The 18259-nt window shown below is 39.3% G+C and overlaps 1 protein-coding gene across 2 annotated transcripts in view; it reads left to right on the top strand.

Moving 5' to 3' along the window:
- LOC137629520 (repetitive organellar protein-like) overlaps window positions 1-15210 on the top strand; it is a 167923-nt gene extending 152713 nt beyond the window's left edge. For both annotated transcript variants that reach the window (XM_068360903.1, XM_068360902.1), the window contains exon 13: window positions 12773-15210. In XM_068360903.1, coding sequence (XP_068217004.1) covers window positions 12773-12858 — 86 coding nt within the window. In that variant the 3' untranslated portion in view covers window positions 12859-15210. The remainder of the gene's footprint in view (window positions 1-12772) is intronic.
- The last annotated feature ends 3049 nt before the right edge of the window (window positions 15211-18259 follow it).

The following is an 18259-nucleotide window of genomic DNA, read 5'->3' as shown; positions in this document are numbered from 1 at the left end:
AATTGTCTAATAGAGTATATATCGCCTCTCTGTCCTCCCTAAAGGAATGAACCCCCTTTAGGGCTGCGTCTGAGAGTGAGGTTAGGCTAGCCTACCTCTATGGCTAGGATAGTCTATGACTTTCCTGCGATAGCGATATGTCTTCTTCCTTGCCTAGTTCAGGACTTTTAGCCCTGTTCTAGGTCGGGTTAGGAAGGTTTCTCTGTTCCATGCTGAAACTGTACTCTTGCACCGTTTTAGCCGATCAGCCTGATCTTAGGTTAGGGAGTGTCCTCCCTTCCCTTAGTGGCCGCTCTGGTACAGAAACCCTTCCTGGGAAGACTTCTCTCTTCTCCCTCCCCACCTATCTCTTGTATAGCCTAGCCTATGCTTAGGTTAGTTTATACCCATCTGTCCCCTGTCCTACAACTCCTCCTTAGGGTGGAAGAGTAGGGCTACCCGAGCTTCCTTGTGCAGTCCACTCTGGTACATATACCTTCATAGTGTCCTATAAGGTTAGTTACTAGTATAGTTCTGCATATGGGAGTCTCCCCCCCCCCCTCTTGGGTGTTCCCTAGCCCTCCCTTGGGCTACCTAGCTCCCGGTCCCTAGTGACCCCTGCTCATGGATGTTAGAGCCTGCCTCTATCATGGGTACACCCCCTCAGGGAGGGGGAGGGATGTCTGGAACCCTGACGGTACTTCCTGCATCCCTTTCCCCCCTCCCCCTGTCTCTCTATCTATCCGGGTGCCGGTCTCTTGCCGCCTCTACTGTCGGCAATACCTGCCTCCTACTTGGTGACTTCCCTACCCTTGCCGCCAGCCCCCAGTGTACCGAGGGACTGCCGGCTGCCGCCGGCTACTACCGGCGGCTCTCCTACTCCTATCTAATCGTCCGCTTGCCGGTCGATCACCGGAGTGCCGGCATATACTGCCGGCAACCCGATACTGCCTTTACCATCCTTATCCCAGTCACCAACCTGGCATCCTCCGACTGCCGGAGCCGCCGCTTCCTGCCGGCGTGCCGCCGTTGTGCCGGCGGCCGCCATCCTGGTATTTAACTGACTTTTGAAAATTGTCTGTTCTAATGCCAGAATCTATGCTGGAGCGAGCTCCGGCATGCCGGCGGCTTGCCGGATGCCCCGGAGGCGTCAAGAATACTTGCACCCCCTTACTGTAGCTATCATAAGACTAGGATAGCCCTATATCGCAAACAGATAAGCTGCTTCTGCTATTAAGATCAGTACCTAGTACTGCTCTATTAGTGATCATGCTGTCTCTTTGCATTCTTCTAATTCCAGCATGCTATGTGCATCTTAGCACGGCTGGTTGCCAGAAGCAGTTACCCTTTAATGAGGCCTTCTGGCTCTTAACTGGGAACCGAATGAATTCGATCCCAATCTTGTCCTTGGTTTTCCATGGAGTTCCAAAATACTGGGAATTCTAGGAAACTATATCCAATGATCTCGGTCATTTGGATTATCCAAGGACCAAGCTTATGGTAACCAGCCGGGCGAGATGCATGGAGCATGTTCTCCTTTACTGTTTTCATTCTCTATGCATCACACCTTCTTTAAGTTAAAATTAATGATTAATATTAACTTAGTTTAAGAGCCATTCTTATGACTCCCCCATACTCATTTTCTCTTTCTTCCACAGGAGGAGCAGATGAAGTGTGACTTCGCCTTCTGCGCTGTGAAACGCCCGCAGTTTTACGGGCATACGGCTTGCAGGACTCACGCCCCTTGTGCAGACAAGAAAGGGGATTTGAAGTTTTGGAATCCACTGGATTGTACGGTCTGCCAGGCCCACCTAGTTGAGGCCTTCCATAACCCTCCCTCAGCGGAGGTTAGAGACATTTCTCGTGAAAAGCTGCGCAAGTGGGTGCGTGGCTTTCAGAAAAATGCTACTGGACCGTACCTGGCCACCGAAGAACTGAGGTCCCTGTTGTTCCCTAAGGCCTCCCCTGACTCAGTGGTACCAAAAGATGCAATCCCCACTGTCCAAATTACGGTGGAACCTGATGTGGTCATGGCTCAGTCCATGCACGAGTGTCGTTTAGATTCCGAGGATGATGAACAGATCTCAGACGTCTCGGAAGACACGGAGAAGACGCTTATGGCTCAAGGAGCCGAAGAGGACGAAGACAAGGTGGAGTACACCGAGTCGGAGCTTGGAGCTGCTCCCTCGTCCATCCCTCCTCCTACTCCTACACCGACGGAAATGTCCATTCCGTCTACCTCCTCGACTCCGGATCCTTCTTCTTCTACCCAAGAACTGATCCGGCTGATTAGAGCCGTCATGGACGACAGGCTGAAGGAGAACCAGGAGTCCATCAGGTCGATGATTGGATCCAGAGAACCGAAGAAGATTTCGGTCAAGGATCTCCCCGCTTGCTCTCATGCCAACCCGTGGAGGTATGCAGAGCATATGGTTATTGCGACCGGCAGGATCTTTGTTAGTGACAAGATCGGCACGGTTCCGTTGGAAGATGTGGAGTTCTTCCCAAGCTTTGAGGCCTACCCGGACTGTTACGTCCGGCTTCGTTCCGAACCTGCCTCGAAGGAAGAGACCGAACCTAAAGAAGAGATAGTGTTCGATCTCACAAAGGCCCAGGCTATGCTAGCCTCCGCATTTAAGAGTAGGGGCTTTACCTGCTCTAAGCTTCCGGCTTTGAGCAAGAAGCATCCTACGTACGTTGCACCTGACACTGCGGTTCTTCCTTTCTTGGAAAAGGCCTTAGCTGCATGCCTTAAAGCGGCGGAAGAAGGGAAACCCTGCCCTGCACTGGAGGAGTGCAGACCCTTCTCCATCGTGACCCCCCCTGACGCTCGACACTGGAAAGATGTTCAGCATACTTTCGTCGTGGGAAGGCTCGATCCTGACGTCGCCGGACGTCAGTTTAATGAAGACCTCCCTAAGCTCAACGATCACCTCCTTCGCCGGGAACAAGACACGAAGGAGAGGCTTGCGGCATCTCTTTCTCATCAAGTCCAACTGGAAGTGATGGCCTGTGACACTAGAGTACCAGATCACTACATGGTACTATCCAAATCCCACTTACTGACAGTAATGAAGGACTTGTACCACTTCATAAAGGCTCGAAGAGCCTGTCGTGAATTCGTGTTTGCCGGTGCCACCGTGAAACACGAACCCCGGAGGCTGATTTCCTCCAACATCTGGGGAAAGCACCTGTTTCCTTCTGACCTTGTTAAGGAAATAACTGACAGAGCCGCCACGGAGAATAGGAACCTTCTCCACAAGTGGGGCATGTCCAGAAAAAGGAAACCCTCTCAGGACGATGGACCTCAACCTAAGAGGAAACCTCAAAAGCCAAAACCCCAGCAACGTCAGCAACGACGTCAGTTTCCGGGACCCGCTACCTCCCAAGTGGTTGCCCAACCACAACAGACCTTTCAATTGGTCCCCCAACCGGTGTTGTCACAGTCACCGGTCTTCACCCCTGCCTTTGAGCAACCATCCACTACCTTTCATGCCAAAGGTAGAGGCTCGTTCAGGGGTGCAAGCAGAGACGCATCTCGTCGTCCCTCCAGAGGTAGAGGAGGAAAGGGAGCTAGCGGCCGAGGCAACAAGTCCTCGGGACACCAGAAGCAATGAAGTGCTTCCGGTGGGAGGAAGACTCCGCCAATTCCAGGATCGTTGGACCTTCGATCCCTGGGCACACAGCATCATCAAGAACGGTCTAGGCTGGAGTTGGACGCAACCACCCCCAATCTTCCAGCGGTTCTTCCAGCAATCGACCCCCCTTCTGGAAGAATATGTTCTAGACCTCTTGAACAAGAAGGTGATAAGGAAGGTAAAGTCCACCAGGTTCCAAGGGAGACTGTTTTGCGTTCCCAAGAAGGACTCAGACAAACTCAGAGTCATTCTGGACTTATCCCCCCTCAACAAGTTCATAGAGAACAACAAATTCAAGATGCTGACGCTTCAACAAATAAGGACCCTTCTGCCTCAAGGTTCCTACACGGTCTCTATAGACCTGGCGGATGCCTATTGGCACATTCCAATGAACCATCACGCTTCCTCCTACCTAGGATTTCGACTCCAAAGGAAAAGCTACGCCTTCCGGGCCATGCCATTCGGCCTCAATGTGGCCCCTCGGATCTTCACAAAACTGGCGGATGCCATAGTACAACAGCTCCGCCTAAGAAACGTCCAGGTGATGGCCTACCTTGACGATTGGCTAGTCTGGGCTCCATCGCCCGAAGAGTGTGCAAAGTCTTGCAACGAAGTTCCCCAGTACCTAGAACACCTGGGATTCAAGATCAACGAGAAGAAATCTCGCCTCTCTCCAGCTCAGAAGTTTCAGTGGTTGGGAATCCACTGGAATCTTCAGTCACACCGCCTTTCCATCCCCCAGAAGAAAAGGAAGGAAATAGCAGGGTCTGTCAAGCGACTACTGAAATCCAAACGCATTTCAAGACGACAGCAGGAACGAGTTCTAGGCTCTCTACAATTCGCCTCAGTGACAAACCCAGTGCTTCGTGCACAGCTAAAGGATGCCGCGGGAGTCTGGAGACGCTCGGCATCCATCGCTCGAAGAGACCTCAAGAGACGGCTTCCAAACAGACTTCGACGCCTCCTAAAGCCGTGGTCGGAAGCAAAGGCCCTGAAAAGGTCCATTCCTCTCCAACACCCTCCTCCATCACTCAACATCCACACGGATGCCTCACTGGAAGGCTGGGGAGGTCACTCCCACCTGAAACAGGCTCAAGGGACCTGGTCTCCACTATTCAAGACGTTCCACATAAACATCTTGGAGGCCATGGCGGTCCTTCTAACTCTGAAGAAGTTATCCCCGCCGCCCTCGATCCACATCCGTCTAACCCTAGACAACTCGGTGGTAGTTCGTTGTCTCAATCGCCAAGGCTCAAGATCGCCCCAGATAAATCAGGTGCTTCTCCCAATCTTCCGTCTGGCGGAGAAGAAGAAGTGGCACCTGTCTGCAGTTCACCTACAAGGATTCCGCAATGTGACAGCGGATGCTCTATCTCGGACAAACCCGATAGAGTCGGAATGGTCTCTAGACGCAAGATCGTTCTCCTTCATCTCTCACCAAGTCCCAGAACTTCAGATAGATCTCTTTGCAACGAGCGACAACAATCAACTTCCTCTGTACGTAGCCCCGTACGAGGACCCCAAAGCAGAAGCGGTGGACGCCATGTCACTGGACTTGAACAGGTGGTCCAAGATATACCTGTTCCCTCCCACCAACCTTCTGTTGAAAGTCCTCTCCAAACTGAGAACCTTCAAAGGGACAGCGGCCCTAGTGGCTCCCAAGTGGCCCCGGAGCAACTGGTACCCCCCTGGTCCTGGAGCTGCAGCCCAAGCTGATCCCTCTCCCGGGCCCAGTTCTCTCTCAACAAGTACAGAAGTCGACTGTCTTCGCTTCATCATCGAAAATCAAGGACCTTCATCTCATGATTTTCTCTCCCTTGCCGCAAAGAAGAGGTTTGGGATCTCGAAGAAAAGTCTAGACTTCCTAGAGGAATACAAGACCGAATCCACGAGACGGCAATATGAATCATCCTGGAGGAAATGGGTCTCCTTTGTCAAGGCAAAAAATCCTAAAGAAATCACCATTGATTTCTGTATGTCCTTCTTCATTCACCTTCATGGACAAGGATTAGCAGCCAATACGATTTCAACCTGCAAATCGGCCTTGGCTAGACCAATTCTATATGCTTTCCAAATTGATCTGTCCAACGACATCTTTAACAAATTACCAAAAGCATGTGCTCGCCTACGTCCAGCACCCCCTCCGAAACCGATCTCCTGGTCACTAGACAAGGTACTCCATTTCGCCTCCAACTTGGACAACGATTCATGCCCCCTCAAGGATCTGACTCAGAAAGTTATATTTTTATTTGCTCTCGCTTCGGGAGCTCGAGTCAGCGAAATAGTGGCATTATCAAGAGAAGAGGGACACATCCTGTTTACCGATTCAGGAGAAGTGACCCTCTCCCCTGATCCGACGTTTCTCGCTAAAAACGAATTACCCACCAAAAGATGGGGCCCTTGGAGAATATGCCCCCTGAAGGAGGATGTCTCTCTATGTCCAGTAGAGAGTCTCAAGGTCTATCTTCGCAGAACTTCGAACTTTGGTGGAGGCCAACTCTTCAAAGGAGAAACATCGGGCAGCGACCTGTCACTGAAACAATTAAGAGCGAAAATCACCTACTTCATTCGCAGAGCGGATCCGAACAGTACACCCGCTGGTCATGATCCTAGAAAAGTGGCATCTTCTCTGAACTTCTTTCAGAGCATGGACTTTGAAAGCCTTAAAAACTTTACGGGCTGGAAGTCCTCGCGAGTTTTCTTTAAACATTATGCGAAACAAGTGCACGAAGTCAAACATTTTGTGGTAGCCGCAGGTAGTGTTATGAAACCTGCACCTAACTCTGCGTAGAACAGTGAGTTACTTGGGACTCTAACTCTTCGGGTGCCTATGTTGACCCTCGAGCGATTCATAGTGATGTCTAAAAACACTTAGTGCTTTTATAACTGTTCTTATCCCAGGTGAAATGTCATAGTGTCACACAAGTGCCGCATGCCTTGAGCATGATGTGTTGTTTAAAGACTTGCGTTCCTCGAGAACGAGTACCTACTAATCCTGAAATTCCTTTTCAGATTCAAGAGCAAGCCTTTATTTCTATGTACATTATTATTACTGTAAATGAACTTTACTTTTGCTGTAAATTATTTAATTTCTGCATTGTGAAATAAAATTTCTATTTTATTACTTATGCGTCTCTTTCAGCTCCTACCTACTATGAAATACATACTGTCATAGTTTTATTTATTCCTCCTTTCTTATGGTCATGAAGAATTTAAGATGTCTAATCCTAAATTATATTCACCCTGTCTCAGTAAGGTTCCTACACGAATACTTACTTCTGATAACCAAGAGATGAACTCTATACACAGTGCCCAACCACCACTGGTCTAATTCAGAATGTTCCTATACAAATATCAAACATTCTGCTTCATCTCTAAGTTCTTCAAGTTCTTCTGTCAGGATGAATAGCCCTTCAATACCACTTTGACGTCGGCATAGCCCATGGGAACTTCCTACCAAAGGGGGGCAGGATACTTCGTTCCTATGGTTCTTTACCTAAGATTACTTTGCTGTTTTGTCAATGCCTAGGCACTTAACACTGGGGGAAAATCTACCACGATACATTGATTCTCTGGTACTCTTCCATCAGGACGCCATGGCTTGAGCCCAAAAAACGGATTTTGAGCGAAGCGAAAAATCTATTTTTGGGTGAGATAGCCATGGCGTCCTGATGGACCCTCCCTACTACTTCGTCCAGTTTTGTTCCCACCCTACACAATTGTATCATGGTGATGGGCAGCAACTGGCTTCAGGATGAAGACGGGCGTGACGTCATCAGAGCAATGGCGTCCGTTTGTTTACGTCTCGAGTATCAGTAGTAGCCACGAGTGAGATTAGCTGTGGAACGGCTCCCAGCTATTCTCAGTCCTTACACACCGAAGCATTAACTCTGTTCGGGGTGAAGATAGCTATGTGGCACGTTCAGACATGCGTGTCCCCTGTTGTATTACGATGTCTTAAAGGGAAACCTTTGAGATACTCGCTCCAGAAGTTAGAATTCTGTGATAACCTGTGGTTAAATTCTCTGGGAATATCTTAGTAGTCTTATACCCAAGGAAGCTACCAAACAGGAACCTTCCATCAGGACGCCATGGCTATCTCACCCAAAAATAGATTTTTCGCTTCGCTTAAAATCCGTTATGTATATATATATGTATATATATATATATATATGTATGTATATATATGTATATATATGTATATATGTATATATATATATATATATATATATATATATATATATATATATATGTATATATGTATATATATATATATATATATATATATATATATATATATATATGTATATATGTATATATATATATGTATATATATATATATATGTATATATATATATGTATATATATATATATATATATATATATATATATATATATATATATATATATATATATATATGTATATATGTATATATATATGTATATGTGTATATATATATATATATATATATATATATATATATATATATATATATATATATATATGTATATATGTATATATGTATATGTATATATGTGTATATATATATATATATATATATATATATATATATATATATATATATATATATATATATATATATATATATATATATATGTATATATGTATATGTATATATGTATATATATATGTATATATGTATATGTATATATGTATATATATATATATATATATATATATATATATATATGTATATATGTATATATATATGTATATATGTATATATGTATATGTATATATATATATATATGTATATATGTATATATATATATGTATATATGTATATATATATATGTATATATGTATATGTATATATGTATATATATATGTATATATGTATGTATATATGTGTATATATATATATATATATATATATATATATATATATATATATATATATATATATATATATATATATATATATATATATATATTCTTTGGCGGCGGGGGTAGGCCTATATGGAGAACGGAGTGGGGGATAATGGCGCCAAAAACCTTGGTCGAGAAAAAGAGATCACCAAGTGACTCCAAAAGAAAGTAATTCTCAGTAAGTATGTATATATATATATATATATATATATATATATATATATATATATATATATATATATATATATATATATATATATATATATATATATGGTAAGCAGGTCTTCTAGAAGGACACTCCAAAATCAAACCATTGTTCTCTAGTCTTGGGTAGTACCATAGCCTCTGTACCATGGTCTTCCACTGTCTTGGGTTAGAGTTCTCTTGCTTGAGGGTACACTCAGGCATACTGTTCTATCTAGTTTCTCTTCCTCTTGTTTTGTTAAAGTTTTTATAGTTTATATAGGAAATATTTATTTTAATGTTGTTACTATTCTTAAGATATTTTATTTTTCTATTTTTCCTTTCCTCACTGGGCTATTTTCCCTGTTGGGGCCCCTGGGCTTATAGCATTCTGCTTTTCCAACTAGGGTTGTAGCTTAGCATTTAATAATAATAATAATATATATTTATATACAGTATATATATATATATATATATATATATATATATATATATATATATATATATATATATATATATATATAATATATGTATATGTATGTATATGCATATGCATATATTTTTGGGCTCAAGCCATATCGTCCTGATGGAAGATTCCTAAGAGTAGCTTCGTAAGGGGTATTTGACTACAGTGATATTCCCAGAGAATATACCTTTAGGTCTCCAGAATTCTAACTCCTGGCGCGAATATCCTTAAAATTTCTCTCAAGGATATCGCATAGTATCAAGGGACGTATTTTTGACATGCCACATAGCAATCTCGCCCCGAATAGCAAAATTAGAAGGGGAGCCGTATCAAGGTTACCCTACTTCCCATACTACTATTGAGTATCACGACAGCGCCATATCCAAGATGGCGGACATTCCTTGTAGCGTTGAGCATGGTGCTATGGATACAGTAGTTTCGGAAGGGATTTTACAAAGATCTTTTCTATAGAAATGGAGGGTGGGTCCATCAGGGACAACATTGCTATCTCTCCCAAAAATAGATTTTTCGCTTCGCTCAAAATCCGTTTTTTTGGGCTCAAGCCATGTCATCCTGATGGAAGCATACCAGAGCATTAATGTATCTGTGGATTTTCATCAGTGCCTTAACCTTGGGACAATATTTCTATGGACATCTGGACCATTTGAGACAAATGACGTTACCGTTATCCGTCATTATCACTAATCATAAACTATGTTAGTGCTTCCTGCCCTTTACAGGGAAGAATCATTCTGTACTGTAAACTTCCCCATCATTATTGGTGTTGGTTTATACACCTACATGAAAGTTCCCCTTAAAGCCTCTCCCCCCTCACCACAAGATACTGCGTCATTTATACACTCGTGCTTCCTGAATATTAGAGTCCTCCTTTTTTATTTATCATATCAATTTTCATCCACCTCCTCCCTAATTGATTTCGACATGATAAACCCTTTTTGAAATCCTACGAGACATCCTGTCATCATAGCTAACATTCCACTAACCTTCGTCCATACGTCTTTTATAAAAAAAAAAGATGAGAATTGGTCCAAGGCAAATTTACAGTATTTGGATTTTGAGGAAAGAATGCGTGAAGAGGAAGTGGCCGAAGCTGAAGGCTGAAGTGTCGTAAAGAACCTGTGGTGCTATCAATTTTTCATCCTACAATGCCAATCATAATCAATACCCCTCTTGCCCATTAGAATGATAGATGTGAAGAATATAGAGAGGTTGATTGTCATTATCGGCTAAACCCATAGATTTGCATATTATTGTTCCAGACTCGTGTTTTAAAGCTTTTGTTGGTACAGGAAAGGCTGAAAAAGTCATTGCTCTCACCTTGAAAAAACAGAATCATTCACAATTCGTCAATTAGAGGGCAGTTCCTCTGTGACAAAATTCTCATCATAATCATTTGTATTACATGTTGTCATTTGCAATATTTCATGCGTTAGTTTTACATGCTAGTATTTGGCACTATATCATGCATCAAGTAATACTAAAAAAATGCACTTGTCACATATGTCATGAACTACTACACCATGTAATGACATCTTTTGTTTCTGAAAACCCTTCGACATATGAAATTTCCAACAAAATTCATTATATTTAGACATTAAAAAACTCAATGTGAAAGCTATCTAGCAATGTAGACAGAGTACGTGTAAAGGTAAAATTTCAGTGTAAACGTTTTTGTTGATATTGTCATACAACAAAAATGTAATAATGATATTACTGCATTCACGGTTCCTATCTTCGATCTTGCTGTCAAACCCCTTTTTAACTTTGCCTGGTAATGCAACATCACTGATATGGACTAAATTCCATAAATCAAAATCCAGGCTTACAGAAGGTCCCCAACTTATACTGTAATAAAACAATATTACATCATTTAATACAGTAGGCAAAACGACATGCGTAAAAACGTGATATCCATTTCATACGAAACCTGACTATTTGTTGATTTTAGCTGGAAATTATAGGCATGGAATTCAGGTGAGGCCTACCCTAGCCAAAAATTTAAAAAAAATTACTTACGCACAGCTTCTTGGAACCAATTAAGTTTGTAAATTGAGGACCTTTTGTACTTCCCTTTTATCTTCTATACATTTTTGCCCATATGAAAGTCTACTATATCTTGTAGTAGGTTGGCCAGGGCACTAGCCACCCGTTGACATACTACCGCTAGAGTGTTATAGGGTCCTTTGACGTGCCAGATAGTCCTACATTGGATCCTTCTCTCTGGTTACGGTTCATTTTCCCTTTGCATGCACATACACCGAATAGTCTGGCCTATTCTTTATAGGTTCTCCACTGTCCTCACACACCTGACAACACAGATTACCAAACAACTCTTCTTCACCTAAGGGGTTAACTACTGCACTGTAATTGTTCAGTGACTACTTCCCACTTAGTAAGGCTAGAAAAGACACTTTTTAGCTCTGGTAAACAGCTCTTCTAGGAGAAGGCAACTCCAAAATCAGATCAATGTTCTCTAGTCTTGGGTAGGGCCATAGCCTCTGTACCATGGTTTTCCACTGTCTTAGCTTAGAATCCTTTTGCTTGAGGGTACACTCGGGCACACTATTCTATCCAATTTCTCTTCCTCTTATTTTGTTAAAAGTTTTTATAGTTTATATAGGAGATATTTATTTTAATGTTACTATCCTTAAAATATTTTATTTTTCCTTGTTTCCTTTCCTCACTGGGCTGTTTTACCTGTTGGATCCCGTGGGCTTGTAGCATTCTGCTTTTCCAACTAGGGTTGTAGCCTAGCAATTAATAATGAAAAGGATAATAATAATAACCCCAGAGCCCTCCTATTTAGTTAATTATATATTTGTTTGTGATAGTGATGGTACAGAGGTTTCCCATTTCACGAGATTAGTTTGTTCTAGGGCAAGCTCGCAACCTAAAATGCTCGTAGAGTATTGTGAAATAGTATTTCCCATAAATAAAAGAAATTGATTTGATGCATTCTACAAGTCCATAAATACATATATATTCTCCTTATAAAAGATTTTGTAATAGTGATTATTTAATAATGTATAACCCATAACCTCAGAAATAAATAAAAATTATTAATTCACAATGAAAAATAGAAATACTTGACAAAGCAACTTGCACTTTACCGTTGAGGAGAGTCATGGCTGGTGTTAGGAAGACGAGAAGAGGAGGAAGTTACTGGTTGGAAGGAGAATCTCCTTCCATGAGCTGCTCTGGTAAACATTGTTAATTCTCTCTCTTGACCAACCTTCACTAACTAAAATAAATATTTCGTATATAACTATAAAACTTAACAAAATATGAGGAAGAAAAATAAGATACTATAGTGTGCCCTAGTGTACCCTCTTATGATTTCATGCTTGTCGAAATAGTGCATTTTTCAAAAAATGTTCATAGGGCACAAAATTAATGCTCGCTGTCCGATGCAATACCTGTAACCCAATTCGAATTTATATGCGCATATCTCAATTTGCTCTTGTTGAATTATACGTAACCATAAGCATTACTGTACATATCTAGGAAATTAAAATTATTGATTAGAATTTGTATTTATGAAATTCAGGAGCTTAGATTTTAGGTTTAAGCTATAAGTAAAATTTCTTTCCGTAGATTACCTTATGATCGAGTTGAAGAATCTTGCGGTGCCGGTCTCTGAAGATTCAAGTAAGGACAAGGATCAACAAAAAGGACAGTGAGAGCAAACATGAGTGAAAAGATTAAAAACGGTTTTTGTTTCTGTAAAAGGACTTTTTAAAGTTATATATTACTTTTATTGTATCTTAGTTTTTTACTAGATCTGCTGCTTTTCTTTGGAAGTGTCTTTTCATCACAATTTGAACACCATTTCAAGAAAACTCGGCGATGACATGTAACTAATGTTCAAGTTGCCTTAATTTTATTTGGAAAAATTTGTTATTAACGAATCTTTTAGCAGCTTATCACCCTTTCAAGAGAATACTACTATTTTATAAATGAACCAGCTTTGTATTAGATATCAAAGTTTCTAATAAAAAGCCTGACACTGTATATAGTTCATAAAGAAAAGTTCACATTATGTATGTTTTTTAACTCATGCATGTTTTTTTCTATTTGAATAAAGTGGTTTTGATTTTATGTTGATAAGGAAACAAGTTTTAATCTTGATGTGATATATGATTTTCAGTAAAGTTTTGCCTTGAATATCCAAAGTCAACATTTAATGCTTTCTTCAAAGAGTTAAATCGTGTACATACCCATCTATATTGTATGAGTTATTTTTTTATTTCAGCTGCACTTTTGTATTATAATTTCACAATTCTGTAGATTTTTTACCTTAAAACGATGGGATTTTATACATGATATAGAGCAGTACATGTGTTCTCGTGCATGATTGTGCTTAAGCAAAAATTTTTATTGTTCAATAGGTTGGTTGAAATTTTGGCTTTATAACGAGGAGTCTCTCATTCATTTTTTTTTGCCATGGTTACTCATCTGAGTATCGGTTCCAAAAGTTCTTGATTATAGAATGATTGACTAAAACTACTTTCCTGTTTGTTTACATGTGGCAACTTTCGGAATAATTGCAAAAGTAAGGGAAAATATTTGCATTCAATGTTTAATTCATTCATTGGTTTTCATGCTGGCTTCTGTTTGAGGAATCTATGTTGCCCTCAAAATGTATTATAGAGTAAAGTACAGATTAAAGAACATTGTCATTGTTCTGTGTAGAACTTTGCCAATTTAATATTTTTCAGATACTTAAAGGTATCTACATATATTGTCATTCAGTTGACAGAACTTTTCAGTTTACTTGCAGTTAATGAATATTAAAAGTGAAAAGAATAATTGCAATATGATTAAAATGTAGTGTGAAATTTTAACTAAACATCTTGAGGTATGTAAATATCTTGCTCATTATACATTTAGGATATGTAGAATGCAAACAGAAATTGATATCCAATCTTTGTCGATTTTATGTACTTTTTTATTATGAAATTTTTTATGCTGTAAGAATTTTTTAGATGTAATAATGCTGATTAACTGAACTTTTTTCTATTATTATTATTAAGGTGAATGGAAAAATTCATGATTTCAAATCATCCCATTGTTTAAACGGTAATCTGTATATATAAGAATAGATTTTGTTTTATAGCAAGACATATGTTGACTTCTAGCAATAAGGAAATTATTTTTATACTGTGATGTATATAAAATGAAAGGTGCTACTTTTAGAATGGTTTCAGTTTTAATGCATATCTTTAGAAAATTTGTTATAGCAAACAGATAGTGTCACTGGATTGAATTTTTTTAGTTCAAGATGTATTTGGTACTTCTGTATGTAAACAGATCCAGGATTTTGATGACATTATTTAGCAATATTATTTGTAGAGACTAAAAATATTCATAAAGATCCTCAAACAATTATTTTGTACATGTGGTATTATTCAATAGAGCTTTCTATAATGTATATGTAGTGTGTTTACTCCAATAAATTCAAAATGGAAAATGTATTCCTAAAACAGGGTTCTAAGTGCACGTTTAACTTGAAAATTAACAATGTTACAAATGTTACCTGCAAGTGTCCATTATGTCTGTATGGATTATTTTGTATTATTTTATAAAACACTGAACTTCCTCAATAGTGTTTTAATTTTGTTGAGAAAGCAAATCTTACCGTGCTTTATAGAAAATAGTAATATAAAATGTTCTTGGAAAATATCTAGAAGATACGTGACAGTACTCTTTCTCTCTCTCCTCCAGAGTGGAATGGAGGAAAGTGGTAAAGTACTGGCAGTGGAATAGTAATACGCTTAGCCTATGCTAGCCTACCGCAAACCTTAACATAACTAGGCTCAAGTGAATAACATAATTACAACTGTAGGCTCTTACTATGTTTAAAGCTATAAGAGTAATGAGTAATATGTACAGTGTATTTAATTTATTGTAAAATAGTTATTATTTCTATGAAGTTCACAGCATAGACTGTCACAAAAACTCTGATTGCATGGGCTACACAAGCAAAAGTGAAAGGAGTATTGTATAAAGCAATTTAATAAACAGAAAGTAATCCAATTCATTTTAGTTACCATAAATGGTGGAGGTCTGGGAAAGAATAGACTAGCCTACCCAGTTTTGTTCGCTTAGACCCCTGTCACGTTGTCAGTGGGTGACTGTGTTAGAAAGAAACTACCTAGATCTGACTTCTAACTTTTCCTTTAGTTGTATCACCTGAGCTACATGATTGACATGGGGACACTTGATTAGCAGTGTTTTCTTTCTATTGTTGTTTAATGTCTAAATAAACATATGTTTGATGAGAATGGTAAAAAAGACAAAAAAAAAAAAAACTCAATGAACCTACCCAATATTCACTAGCCTACATTGTTTCTTGAAGCAAGTCCTATGTAACAAGATCCAAGACCACGGAAACATCTCACAATTGTATTCCATTACCACCACCTTTCCACTAGTACCTGCAGATGGTCGGTAGGGGGTACTGTACTACATCGCCACATTTTGTTTCCTCTATAATAATGGAAATTTGTTCACTGAACTTTGGAATTTTGTGAATGTATGATGTTTCACGAGGTTGCTTACAGTGCTAGCCGAGTTCAAGTTGTCAGGTATGTCTTCTGATTCTTCCAAAATTATGATTTTTAGCATTCATTAGATGTGCCTTTATAATGCTCACTATGACCCCCACCCTCTTAATGAGAGAATGCCTTGACGAAGTCGCGTAGCCTTTGTTTTTTTTCAAGTGTTGAAGAGGTGTGATGAGCAAGAAGGCTCTCAAACTAGGAGGAAACTTTTCCCTCAGTTTGACTCTTAGGTTTTCTATGATCTTAATCAAGTTTTCATTATTGTTTCTTCTTCTTCTTCCCTATTTTATTGCCTAACCTCTCATACGCCATCTCTTTAACTGTCTTGATTATAGAAAAGGGCTGAGGTTGTAGCTAATTTTTCAAGCCAATAGTAGGAGCTGTGAAGGTCTAGTCAACCAGCTGATAGTTTTTGGACCGGAAAATATATCTATGATTTTTATACTGATACTTTGAGAGCAGAAATATCTTTCAGAACACGTTGAGTTTCTAGGGATATGACTCTTGGCATTCCAGTGAGCTAAGTGGATATATCTAACTTTGGTAGGAATTATGTGCTTCTTTGTTCCAAGTCAAATATGTGTTGAATTTTTCTGAATTTTATTTTTTGAAAACAATAATAAAATGATGGTAGATATTAAAGCTAGCCAAACTTCAAGTTTGAAAGGGGAGTGACATAGGTAAAGATTTTTCTCATTCACAGTGAAAATATTAGATGTGAGGCTTATGGAAGTGAGGAGGGTACACAAGGCTCCTAGGGTAACAATGATCATCAGAATGTGCGTCTCCCTATCTACTACATATAGGAACTGCGAGAATAGAAGTTTAACATTTCAAACAGAAACCACTGCAATGTTACAGTTGCTATAAATGTGGAAATCTAATTATTTTGATATAAAAACTATGTAACACTGATTATTAACCTGTGCACAGAGATGGTGCATCTGAAACCAGTTTTTTTTTTGAGTCTCATCATGAATGCTGAACCAACTGATAGGAAGGACCAATAATGTAAGATACAAGAAGTAACACTAATCATAAAATATTAGAGATAAAGTTACTGCAGAAATATTTAAATATTTTCAACAAAGAACATCCACCCCACATCTTATCGCTATTGATGATCCCTCCAGGGTAAATGAACTGCCTTATGAACGAAAGAATCTGCGACACTAGTTTGTCACCTCATAAGGTTTGACACTGCACCCCATAAGGTTATGCTAAGGCTCATTGTGACAAAGGAACTGAATGTCACTATCCAATCCTCTATTACCCCCAACTAAAGAGAATAAATATCTTTGCTTGATCATAGGGAAGTCTGACCTATTACAGTCCTACCAGATACACCAATCATGTTTGACATGACTTACTCAGGTTAAAGTGGATTCAGGTTCTCTGTTAACAATACGGCTATGTTCCCATCGTCCTGTTGGTAACCAAATTACTCGTTAGTCAAGCACCTATGCTTTGCTGTTATCTTGCGTATAATTTCCTAGTGATATTATATCAACATTATCACCAATTTCATCTTAAGCAGAATTTAAGTGTGAGCTGGATGGACATTGAATCGTTTTAAGAAACAATTAAGCGACAGGTGGTATCAAGGATAAGGAGCCCTTACCCCTACTTGTCAAAATGTCTTCACTTATGTTTTCGGCCACATCAAGTGCCGACATACTCGTACGCCCTCAATCAAACTTTTAATATTCTTTTTCTTTCAGTGTGTGAATTAGTAGGGGACTAAGAAGGGTTCCGCATGCACCTAGTGGATTTTTTATGCCACATGTTTTATTCAATGCTTTGAAATATCTATTTTCATATTTAGCCAGATAACAGGTTGAAGTAATGTCTCACGAGATTCGTTTTTATTTTATTCTTTATTACAAATATTTCATGTGTTGAACCCAAGAAACATTAAAATCTTGCATATCTTTCAAACTAAACAACTTAACACAAATAAACACAATTTTCCTTAAAAATGTGACCTAACTAATTCACTGAAACACTTATGGTATCTTTAGTTTTAAGCACATCATCGCTCGATATCATGAGAAAATCTTTAGAAAAATTTGTTCTCAGTATGAAATTAGTTCCTAATCATTTGTTTTATTATTGGTGGAAATATAGACTGTTCCATGCTAAAATGAAATACTATAATGCTATAAAATAGAAGTTAAACTATAGCATTAAGGTCCATATTTGAATAGTAAAGTGACTAATCATGGGAAAAAGAAAGATTTGTGACTGCTGAAAATTCTTCTAAAGAAGTTACGGTTAAAATTATGTATTCCTCATGATACATCCCTCTCTCACATTGGTAATTTCACAAACGCAAGTTCTTCCAAGGGGGATCCAGATGATAAGCTCTCATAAATACATGATATTTGTGAATTGAGACTGCTATTCGTGTGGATGACATTTGTGAACAAATACCACTAACACTGGAGGGATTGCCTTTGAGCACTGCCTGTGACCATCCAAACTGTTATAAATATTTAATAGTGAATTTGGTTTAAAA

Source organism: Palaemon carinicauda, chromosome 37 (genome assembly GCF_036898095.1).
Source record: "Palaemon carinicauda isolate YSFRI2023 chromosome 37, ASM3689809v2, whole genome shotgun sequence".
Lineage (NCBI taxonomy): Eukaryota > Metazoa > Arthropoda > Malacostraca > Decapoda > Palaemonidae > Palaemon > Palaemon carinicauda.
The sequence above is the reverse complement of the archived record's forward strand: the minus strand, read 5'-3'. Positions and strand labels throughout refer to the sequence as shown.